Source organism: Danio aesculapii, chromosome 2 (assembly GCF_903798145.1).
Source record: "Danio aesculapii chromosome 2, fDanAes4.1, whole genome shotgun sequence".
Taxonomy (NCBI): domain Eukaryota; kingdom Metazoa; phylum Chordata; class Actinopteri; order Cypriniformes; family Danionidae; genus Danio; species Danio aesculapii.
Window position 1 is genome coordinate 25,395,041 of NC_079436.1, and position 12,548 is coordinate 25,407,588.

Sequence of the window (12,548 nt, forward strand, 5' to 3'; positions counted from 1 at the left end):
GCAGGTGTCTCATAGCAGCATGTACAATAATCCACCAGCTGCTAATTCAGTGAAGCATGGTAGCAAAATAAACAAGAATTAGAAAGATATTCATTATACTGTACATTCTGAACAAATCCCATACATTATACGAACACATTCAAAATGTTTCACGTTATCAAAGTTTATGTTTTCTATAGATTAGAAAATGGTAATAAGATAAAATTTTTGGTTTGACTGTGTACAGGTAAAACAGCCCAGGCCGAAGGTCAGCTGATTGTACCTGGTGTTTAAATGAGCTTCTCTGTGTGTTGTGTCAGTCTGCAGATTCAGGCAGTGAATGAGATTGGCGAGAGTCCCTTCTGCCCACCTCTGCGGGCCCGCACCAGGCCTCTGCCGCCTGTCCCGCCCCGACTGGAGTGCACCGCCGCTGGACCCCAGAGCCTCAAACTTAAGTGGGGGGACAGCAGCAATGCCAAGAGCCTTCTGGGAGAAGAGATGCTCTACAACTTACAGATGGAGGATAAGAACAGAAGGTCAGTTTTTCTCCATCACACCTCATAAACAAGAAGAAATGATGTACCACGAAAAGGAAAAATCAAGCCGTTTTGAGTAACGATGTAACAATTGGCTGACATATTTGTTTTGCTGTTATATAATCTTATTTTTGAACTCTGTGTTTGCAAGTGTTCAGTGTTCACTTTAAATGCAATGCTTTGAGGTTTTATTATTATTCTTTAGGTCTTTATTTATAGATGCACTTGTTGTTCAGTCAGGCCACTGCATTTTTAACCTACTGAAGTTCCATCTTGGCTCACGTCCAGATTTAATTGTCACTCTTGATTGTTTTCTTTGGCAGAGTGGCGTTTTGGCAGTATTAGAGAGTGGGCAACAGGCCTGACAGATGGGCATTTATTAAAATAAATATATTAAATTCCCTAACCGACACTGTTGAAAATCCTTTAGTGTTAGACTGGATCATTTTCTAATTATTGTAATGATTCTCTTCAGCCAGTACCAGTTTTGTTGCAAAGAGCAGTTATTGAAGAGACTACATATATATCATATAAATCTGAGGGTTCAACTGGAATTAGTCACTAAAAATAAACTAAAATAAACAATAATGCTTCACAAATTCAAGTTAAGGGGCAAAAATACTCTTGCAAAGTTAAACTAAACTACAGGTTAGTGAATCAAACATATTATTAACGGCTAGATTTATATATAGATTGATTTCCATTTCTTTCTTTTTTTTAATCAACATTAATATCATAATTAAAAAATCAAGAGCAATAATCAACCACGTACATATACATTTTTTTAGTATACACTGTAAAACAGTGAAAATCACTAAATAAAGTTAGTTTAACTTATAATTATAATTTTAAAAAAGTTACCCTTTGTGACTTAATGAAAAATAAAATGAAATTAATGACTTAATGAAAAAGGCTATGGAAACTCATAAACGGATCATATTAAGTAGAACTTAAACCAAATGAGAAATGAAAGAATTAGTTTTTTTGTGTGTTAACTGTAAAGCTATAAGCAATGCAAAACCATGAGTAGTTATATACTGTAGTTGTTTGGACTTACTTTGTTCTATTAATTGATCTCTTACCTATTTGATAACAGAACTTAAATACTAATTAGTACTAAATACTAATTAGTACTAATACTCTAAATGGTTGGCAATATCAACAAAAATAAATAAATAAATAAATAAATATATATATATATATATATATATAATTATTATTATTTTTTATTTTATTTATTTGAGTCATACACATACATTATTTGTGTTATATATGAAGAGTTTAGATGCAAAAACCTCTAAATGCCGTCTGAAATTTTCCTACTATTTTGTTTATAAGTTTAAATGGTTTGTCCTAATCAGTTTCATCAGACAGTTTGAGTTAACTTATCAGGTTTTACTTAACTTATCAGAATGACTTTTTGGGACTCTTTACCCTGTAATTCCTTTTTATTCATTCATAAAATTTACAGACACAGTTATACAGGTTCCAAACCTTTAAGGGTTTTTTCAGTTTTTTTTTAAACAAGAAAATTTCTCTTTTTATTTTTTAAACTGGAGACCGGAAACCATTAGTAGAAGGGAAAAAATTAAGTGGTTACCAGATTTAAAAATTCCTCAAAATAACTTATTTTGTTCTTGGCAGTAGAAAGAAACTTGGCAGTAGAAAAAAACTCAAACAGGTTTGGAACAAATGGAGGGTGAGAAAATGATGACAGAATTTTCACATTTGGATGAAATATGCCTTTAAGCCTTATCTGGCATTTAAATGTTTGTTTCTCATTCATGAATCTAGAAGGATCATCATGACCAGAGGGCTATCTGTTGGCTGCATAATGTCCTCTTGACGCTGTGTGTTTGCTTTGATCAAATTACTGCAATAAGCATATTTACCAAAGGCCTTATATCCAGTTGCCATTAGCATTGTGCATTAGAGTTAGGTAACTGAAGGTAAAACTCTTTGTTTAATGTAGTATTTGATGTATTAATGAAGATTGATAGATTTTTCTAATAAAAATTAGATTCAGCATGGCTCTAAAATGGTGGACTCGTAATCATTCTTGCACATTGTACTTTAAATCAAACGAGCAATGGCAGATACTAGATCAGACCTCTTCTCTATGATCTTGTTTTCATTTTCTTTGAAGAAATCCTTTCTTTTGGATTTGCTTTTGTGTCTTTGAACCTGCAGAAGAGGTTTGTTTTTCATATGCACATAAACAGCTATGAATGCCAGCCAGCATTTTTGACTGAAAAGAGCAGAAAGAGGAGAGTTTTGACAATATCAAGTATGAACTGATTCACTGATCCATTACCTTTGTCTAATTAGTCAAATATCAATCTGGCAGGGATTACTTGAGACTGGCAGACTACCTCTGGAAACATAAAATCATTAAATAGCAGCTGTTGCTTAGTTTTCTGTTTTGACCTGAGGTGTTTTGACTGATCGAGTGTGCTTGGATGACATGAGGAACCCAGAATTCATTGCCAACATTAGAAATTTCCACTTAATTTATTTTAATTGAGAGCAAAAGTGGTTAAATTAAAATTTTAAAAGTGTGGCGCTGGTTTACAATGTCATTGTGTCCTTTGTTTGTTGTAGAAACACAGAAACGGCCATAAAAGACTTGTTGTGTTATGGTTTTCTTGACCATTTGTGACCCTTGAGTGCAAAACCTTAGTTTGTTGCACTGGTATATTTGTGTGAATAAACTAAAATACTGTTTATAGGACAAATTGATTTTTCTTTTATGGCCAAATCATTCCAATATTATGTTCCAAATCATTCCAATTATCATGTTGTATGAAGATATTTTGTGAATATCCTACCTTAAATATGTGTAAGACCAATTTTTTTATTAGTAACCTGACCACTTTAAAGGCATATTTTGCTCAGTATTTAGATGTTTTTCGAACCCTCTGATTTTAGATATATTTAAATAGTTGTATTACAGCAATATGTTGTCCTATACTAACAAATAATGCATCAATTGAAAGTTTGCTTATTTATTTATTTATTTATTTATTTATTTTGTTATTTCCAAAATTTGACTTTTATAACAGATTTTTTTTTTTTTGTTCGAGAGTAAGGCTGCATGATATTGGAAAAATCTGACGTTGCAATATTTTGTTTTACAGCTATATATATTACGATATGAATATTATTTCACCCGATGATTTAAATTCTCTGTTTGGAAAAATTTCATTAATTTAAATTAATGGTCGAGTCTTTTTCTATGGATCTGTATAATCTATAATAAACTAAAAATAAATAAATAAACAGTGCTTTTTGGTTTTCTGGGGAGTCTAACAGTATTCATAAACAGAAATTGAACAATCAAATGTACAATAATATGATCATCGTTGTATAAATAAATAAAAAAATATAATATTTCATTATCTTTTTTATTTAATAAATCATCTAATTCTGCAATGTGACTACTGCAGATATACACATTGCGAAATCGATGCTCAAACCAGACAGTACATTGTTTAGCCCTAGTCCAGGGAGGTTACATTTGGGAATGATTGTGATATTAAAAAACTGTTCAAGAAATATGCTTAGATGTTAAAAAAATGGATGTACACTATTATTAAAAAGTTTAAATTGCACTTTTTACAAGCTTGTTAAATAGTAGTGAAGACGGATTACCACCAAAAAAATATCGAAAATAAATTTTAAAAACAATTACCATCTCTGATATTCATCAAAGGTGGGGAAAAAGTAGCACAGCTGTTTAGTAAGAATGAGAACATTTTCTTTACAGAGGTGGCCCTAAAGTGGGTCTGTGTCTGCTCAGAATTCAGTGTAAAGATATGCACGTTACACGATTTCTGCGAGTGCACATGTTAGAAAATGTATGCCGCTTCAGGTTTGGTTTTTCTGCCGCCTTGGCTGTGTAAAGATGCTTTTAGACACTGAAAACTGACGCTGGAAAATTCACCTTTACGATAACAAGGTTTTTTCATAGCTAAGAACTTAATTTGACCACTCAAGGTTTTTTTTCCTTCACTTTCGTCAATTGGTGAAGTTTTGTTCCTCGCCACTGGTTTGCTTGGTCTAGGACTTGTGGAGCTGCTCATCGTTGGATTTGCTTTTCAGTGTTTGGACTTTCAGCAGTGAAATTTAAACTGAACTTCAACTCTGAAAACTGGATTAACACAGTTTCGGCTTGTTAGAACTCCAATGTTAAGCTGCTTTGTAAAATCTACATCATAAAAGCGCTATAGAAATAAACATGAATTGAAAAAGTAATTAATATTAACACAGAATTTTTGTTTTTTGTAATTTAATAAAAAAATGTGAATAGCATTATTATACAAATTCGGCGGTTCATTCCGCTGTGGCAACCCCAGATTGATAAAGGGACTAAGCCGAAAAGAAAATAAATGAATGTATTATGCAAATTCACTGTTACTACTGTATTATAGGTCAAATAAATGGTTCCTTGATGAGTGTAATAATGATAAAGCCTCTTTAAAAACAAACAAAAACCATCTGTAGACTGATAGCAGTATTAATTGTACGTATTTAAAGTAAATGTGTACTGTGTGTGTTTTAGGTTTGTCACAATCTACAGGGGGCCAAGCCACACATATAAGGTACAGAGACTAAGCGAGTCAAGCAGTTACTGTCTCAGGATTCAGGCTGTGAGTGAAGCAGGAGAAGGGCTTTTTTCTGAAGTTCACACCTTCAGCACCACCAAATCTGTTCCTCCGGCTCTCAAAGGTAAACCATAGCTTTATGATCCACATATTCTGTTTTATGTGCTTGTTGGATTTCATCATGTATCATCATTATTATTATTTATACATTTATTTAGCTCCCAAAGTGGTACAGATGGAAGGGAATGTGTGTGAGGTGAGCTGGGAGAGCATCCCACCTATGAGAGGAGACCCCATCATCTACATCTTGCAGGTGCTGGTGGGCCGAGAGTCCGACTACAAACAGGTGAACATTCAAATACTTAAATCACAAAAGACTAGATTAGATTAGACTAGATTAATTTGCCTGTGAGCAATCTCACAAGTTTAACAAATTTTCTAGATAAGATAAATTGATACTAAACAGACAATGGCGTACTGTAGTGGGCAGGCACTTTTTTCCAGGGGTTTCAGTACAGTGTAATAGATACTTCGTCATCAGGTGGGCGTGGCCTAATTGTGAATTTGCCTAGGTCACGGATCATGCGCACATTGTGAAAACAGCAGTTTGCGTCAGATACCTGTATGCAATCGCAGAGCTTTTATATGAAGTACTTTAAAATAGCTGTCCTGATTACAAGTGTTTCATGTGCAGTTAGTGTATTTTATATTAAACAAAGTACCATAAGATACCTGTCAAATTACATTAATACTGTTATAACTTCAGATACCTGTCCTGAACCCAGATGTTTCGTGTGTGATCACTTTTGTATTATTTACAGTAACTTCAGATACCTGTCCTGAACCCAGATGTTTCGTGTGTGATCACTTTTGTATTATTTACAGTAACTTCAGATACCTGTACTGAACCCAGATGTTTCGTGTATGATAATTTTAATAAAAAATAAATAATGTTCTGTTAATTAAAATTATGTTAACAAAGATTGAGTCAGTAAAATTAACCATGGTTTATTACAGAAAAAAATGTGGTATTTATTAGTTAAAACAGGAATGATTACCATATGTTAAATTACAAAAGCAATCTTAATCTATGAGTAATGTACCATAACTATTATTATTTTGTTGTTTACCATGGAAGTACAAAAGCCGAATTGAATTGAATTGTTGAATTTTCAGTAAAACAGATGGCTACATATGCAATTTTACACTTATGGTTAGCTGCTTTTGCAAATTAAACAAAATATAACGTTATAAAACTAAAATAACCTGTGAGATTGTTATTTCCTTCATTATCCATCCCGTGGTGGGTTCATCATTCATCGGACCTAATGTGATCCTGTATTTGAAAAAATAAATAAAGAAATAAATAACATATTCTGCGCATGATTGGTGACCTCTTAATATTGTTGTTTTTTTAAGGGGCAGCACCAACCGCTTTAAGCTCATTTTACGTCAAGGTAATGAAACCTCTGGAATTTAGTGATAGCCGTACTGTATCCCAAACTCTCTGGACAAACCCATAGCATATTATATAAGTAACATATTTTGTGTATGGGATTTAATGGATTATAGTATTTGTAGTGAACTTTTAATCTAATTAATAAGTTTCAGTTGTCATTCATTGGCCAAAATGAACAACCCCCAATTTTTTTGGTCTTTATTAATCTCATTTGCACAAAGGTAAGTTTCTGTTCAAATAAAAATAAAGTAGATAAAAAGAAACATTTGGTTACGCACACTACATTTGTGTTATATTTAGAATTTTTGCTATGGCATTTCGCAAGGCACTTTTTAATAATAATTTTTTACTTTTATATTTTAATAATATATTAAATAATTTCATTTACATTTAATATTAGTTGTAACTTCCATAACTTCATATTTATATGTTTGTAATAATATCTCTATAGCCGTATTTAAAACTTTGGCAAAAAGTCCAAGGATATTTTTGTACTCTTTGCAGTGCATTGGTATTCAAAGAAAGGGAAAGAGATAGAGATGTCATCCTCACAGGCTAAGTCTGATATAGAAGTAGGATGATATGATGGGTCTGTCGTCTGTCTGAGACTATTGGTATTCTGTTACTGACCTTGGTGTCACTGCTGATGGCTTGACAGTGACTAATAGCCAGCTCATCTGTCATATTTCATGCAGTTGGTATGAGATAACTGCCTGCATAAAAAAAATCACCCATTTGGTTTGGGGTAATTCATGTAATACAGAAATATGGCAAAACAACAATCTCCTCATCAATAATTATGAAATATTTTATTAGAACTGAAATTCACACATAATTATTTTACAAAAAAATCGTGTTCAAACATTTACACCCCTAAGACTTTAGTTGTTTAAATAAAACTGTAAACCTTTATCAGTTTTGACCCGGTGAGACAAAGTCATGACTTTATCTTAACAGTTATTATACATTCATTACTTAACATAACCTTAATCATATTGTATCTGTTTAGTAACTGACTTTTCATAATGTATGTGGATTTGTGCATGTTACCTTGTTTAAGAACATGATTACAACATTTAAATCCTTTCTTATGAATGAATAAAATCAAGAAATACTTTAGATTTTTTTACAAAACAATCTATGTGTTGCCACAAAAATATATTTTTATTCAAATGTTATAATTAGAAATTCTAGTTAAGGATATTTATTCAAAACCATGCTGTTTAATCCCAGTATTAGTTCCATGAAATTACTTCTAAAGTACATATATACTGTACACTACCTGACAAAGTCTTGTCGTCAATCCCAGTTGTAAGAGCAACAAATAATAACTTGACTTCTAGTTGATTATTTGGAAAAGTGGCTGAAGGTAGATTTTTCTGACAAATCATCAGTTGAACTGCATCTCAATCATCACAATTACTGCAGAAGACATTTTGGAGTCCGCATGGACCCAAGATTTGCACAGAAATCAGTTTGGTGATGGAAAACCATGGTTCAGGGTTAAATTCAGTAACCGGGGGAGTGCAAGAGATCTGCAGAGTGGATGGCAACGACATTTGTGTTGCTCATTACATTACAAACCACAGGAGAGGGCAAATTCTTCAGCAGGATTAGGGCTCCTTCTCATACTTCAGCCTCCACATCAAAGTTACTGAAAGCAAAAGGTCAATGTACTCCAGGATTGGCCAGCCCAGTCACCAGACATGAACATTATTGAGCATGTCTGGGGTAAGATGGAAGCATTGAAGATGAATCCAAAAAATCTTGATGAACTCTGGGATTCCTGCAAGAACACTTCCTTGCCCTTCCAGATGACTTTAAGTTATGAGAGTCATTGCAGAGATGTATGGATGCAGTCCTCCAAGCTCATAGGAGTCATACACAATATTTATAATTTTTTCCACTGCACCATGCCTTTATAATCTATACTGTACATTATTTCTGTTAAGTGACAAAACTTTTGTCTAAGCAAAGTCAGACTTTACTGTCCTAATTAAAAATCAAGCAATGATCATATTTTATTTTAGTAAAATAAGTGTAATCTAGAGGTCTTTACCTTTCATATAAACCACTTCTGATACCAAATGATCAACTAGAAGTCAAGTTATTATTTGTTGTTCCTAAAACTTGGGTAGGCGACAAGACTTTTGTAAGGTAGTGTAAATGTAAAAACAAAATGTGATTCCAATTTTTTTGTATACTTCTTAACTACTAAATACAAGGATTTTTCCCCCATTTATTTACAATATGTTTCCATGTCAAACCAACTACAATAACCATAGGAGCATAAAATGCAGGGTTTCACACAATTCGTTCAGCTTATCCCAACACAAATTAATTAAGTTAACTTAACACGTTTAAGTGGATTGAGGATAAAACAATCAAATTGTCCCAAAAGAATCTCAAGAATTGTGTGGTTTAAGCTCATTTTACATAAGCACACTGTTAATGGTTTTTGGTAATTATACAGCATTTAACTGTAATATGAACTGTAATTTACTGTAGGATAGTTATGCAGTATGTCACTGTATTTTAGTAGCATTGTGAAAGTTACTGTATATTTTACAGTGAAGATATACAAAATGCATAATAGAGCAAGATAACTATTACTGTAAATGTAAATACAGTATTTTTGTTGTAACTGATTGACAAACTGCTGTTAGTAGGTTACTGAAGATTCAACAGGAAATTGTTAACAGTGTGTTTTGAACAAGCAGCAAACCCTTTTTTTTTGTTTTGAGTGAAGGTTAAAATCATCTATTGCCTTCTGTAGAGGGAGGATAATTATCATTCGCTGCACAAGTGACATTAATGCACACAATTCTTTTACAAATGTCCCTTCATTCTCCATTTAATGGCCACATTAGTAGCTCAGGCTGTGAATAATAAATCCAGAGCACTGACCGCTTGCGAAGGCCACTAGGGCTCTCTAGAGAGCTCTACACAACCGCTTCTGTCGTGACCAGAGCAAACCAGATCCCTTCCTTCACTCTGATATTTGTGCTCTTGAGTCAAAAAAGCTGCTGCTATAATGTCTAACGTAGCTGGAATGCCCTTCGATTACTCTGCTAATGTGTGCTTTGTCCTGTCAGCGGGTAAAATGGATGTGAGAAGTGAGGAGCGTGGTGTTTGCATGTAAAGAGAAACGAGTGCTTAATGGAAGCAGATGTTGTTTTCTGTTTGCTCTGCTTCTGGTATTAGGATGTGTTTTTGTGGATGTGATCGCAAGTGGATGGCACTGAATGCGTGGGTAAATGGAGACTGGGAAACGTGTTGAGCGTTTCCAGTTCCACACACATTTGAATGCTTTGTTTTTGTACTGTAACACATCACGTGGTCAAATGTGTTCAAACAGACAGTATCTACTGTAGGGGTGACAAACACGAAGCCCGTGGGCCAAATCTAGTCATTTTATGTGGCTTGTGAGAGCGTACAATACACATCAAATATTTATTTTAAGAATTTATTGCGAGTAGTATTGGGTGGCGCGAATGTTGCGGAATAAAATCACACAAATCGTGTTATAAAGATATTCTCATATCTTATTAACTCATTATAATAAAATTTCATCCTGTTTATATCATATATTGATTATAAACTGCATCTCCTGTAGTGTGTTTGTTTTGCGACCCCAGCTCAAATTGTTTGTCGTTTCATATTTTTGCGTTTCATACGGTGGCTCAGTGGTTAGCACTGTCACCTCACAGCAAGAAGGTCGCTGGTTTGAGTCCCAGTTGGGCCAGTTGGCATTTCTGTGTGGATTTTGCATGTTCTCCCCGTGTTAGTGTGGGTTTCCTCCGGGTGCTCCGGTTTCCACCACAGTCCAAAGATATGCACTATAGGTGTATGAGGGTATCTGAGTATGTATGGGTGTTTCCCAGTACTTGGTTGCAGCTATAAGGGCATTAGCTGCGTAAAATATATGCTGGATAAGTTGGCAGTTCATTCCGCTGTGGTGACCACTGATGAATAAAGGGACTAAGCCAAAGGAATATGAATAAATGAAAGCTAATGTTGGTGTCTGATGATAAATATAAAGGTCATGTTTATTTCTGCGTAAAACATATTCAAGGCATTCCACTTTATAAATATACATTATAAATCAGGGACTAAGCTGAAGGAATATGAATGAATGATAGGTGCATTGTTGTCATCTTACCTGTATAATTCATAAAATTACAATTTTTAACATAGTTTTGTGGCTATTGGGGGAAAAGTACTTTAAATCTTGGGTTAGCTATTCCTTTAATACCCAGTGTCAGCAGAACCTGTGTATACTGTGTGCTAAAACCCAAAGTTGTTCTGCGTCAAGCGCACAAATATGCTCTGGCGCAGCCTTCGCGGAGTCGCATAGCCCTCATTTACAAGTGTCGAGTCCCGTCCTGTGCTTTGAATGCACACACAAAAACATGTATTTGGCTGCTTTTTTTTGCCTCTGAAGCACAAGAAAACGCAAGAAAAAATGTTGGCCCTAAATCTGAAGTCTGTTTATTTTGACAACTTAAAAACACACGCAAAGTCATCTAAATCTAGTTATCTAATTCAAAAGAGGAAGTGAACTTGAAAAGTTAAATATTCCATATTGAGTGATGCCTATATTCAGTAAGCTAAAAACACAGAAGCTACTGTAAGTGATACGAATAGTCGAATCTTCCTGTGCTTTTGGATGAAACCTCAGCACTCATGTGCCTGAATAAACAGTTTTGTGTTATTCTCTGTTTTATTGTACTTCTCTTCTTTGTTCTATTAGATTCAGCTTGTTTTTTTCCGTTTCATTTTGTCTGCTCATGAGTAATTGGCTTGTTTTTGCCAGCTTTCATTAACGGTGGCCGTCTCAGTTTTACATGCTCTTCTGAACTCAAATGGCATCGGTTTCGTTCCTCGCTGCAAATGGAAATGGAAAAATGACATAGTGGCTGTCAAAAAGGGTTGCCAGAAACAACTTATATTAAGTTTATCTTTTTTAATGTGTTATACTGCTGAGGGGGGCAGTTTGCAAATGTATTCGCTTGGCTTGTGTATTTCTTTGATACATTCGTGTTTCTTCTTCTCTTCGGAAATCAAAAGCAGCTCGAGCCTGATGTTCAATTTAAGCTGAAGATCTTCTTTTCCTAACTGAAGTCAATGTTTAATCCTCTATGCTCAGTCTTCGTACAGTGCCATGCATATTTTAAAGGGATGGTTCACCCAAAAATGAAAATGTACTCCCTCAAGTAGTTCAAAAGCTTTAAGAGTTCCTTTATTCGGTTAAACACATATCATACAATGTAATAAATAAATATAATTTAAAAACACTCACCGGCCACTTCATTAGGTACTATTAGGTACTTTATTAAGTTACTATTACAGGGTTGGACCCATTTTTGCTTTCAGAACTGCCTTAATCCTTCGTGACATAGAATCAACAAGGTACTGGAAATATTTCTTAGAGATTTTGGTCCATATTAACATGATAGCATCACACAGTTCCTGCAGATTTGTCAGCTGCACATCCATGATGCGAATCTCCCATTCCACCACATACCAAAGGTGCTCTATTGGATTGAGTACTGGTGACTGTGGAGGCCATTTGAGTACAGTGAACTCATTGTCATGTTCAAGAAACCAGACTGAGATGGTTCACGCTTTATGACATGGCACGTTGTCCTAATGGAAGTAGCCATCAGAAGATTTTCTCTTTTTCTGACCATTCTCTGTAACCCTAGAGATGGTTGTTTGTGAAAATCCCAGTAGATCAGCAGTTTTCTGAAATACTCAGACCAGCCCGTCTGGGTCCTACAGCCATGCCATGTTCAAAGTCACTTAAATCCCCTTTTTTCCACATTCTGATGCTCGTTTTGAACAGCAGCAGATCATCTTGACCATGTCTACATGCCTAAATGCATTGAGTTACAGCCATGTGATTGGCAGATTAGAAATTTGCGTAAACGAGCAGTTGTACAGGTGTATCTAATAAAGTGGCCGGTG

General features: G+C 34.5%; 1 protein-coding gene across 1 annotated transcript in view; it reads left to right on the plus strand.

Moving 5' to 3' along the window:
* Positions 1 to 12,548, plus strand: part of fndc3ba (fibronectin type III domain containing 3Ba) — a 117,020-nt gene that overhangs the window by 98,939 nt on the left and 5,533 nt on the right. Inside the window, exons 22-24 of the mRNA XM_056465111.1 lie at positions 300 to 515; positions 5,077 to 5,243; positions 5,338 to 5,465. Coding sequence (XP_056321086.1) covers positions 300 to 515; positions 5,077 to 5,243; positions 5,338 to 5,465 — 511 coding nt within the window. The remainder of the gene's footprint in view (positions 1 to 299; positions 516 to 5,076; positions 5,244 to 5,337; positions 5,466 to 12,548) is intronic.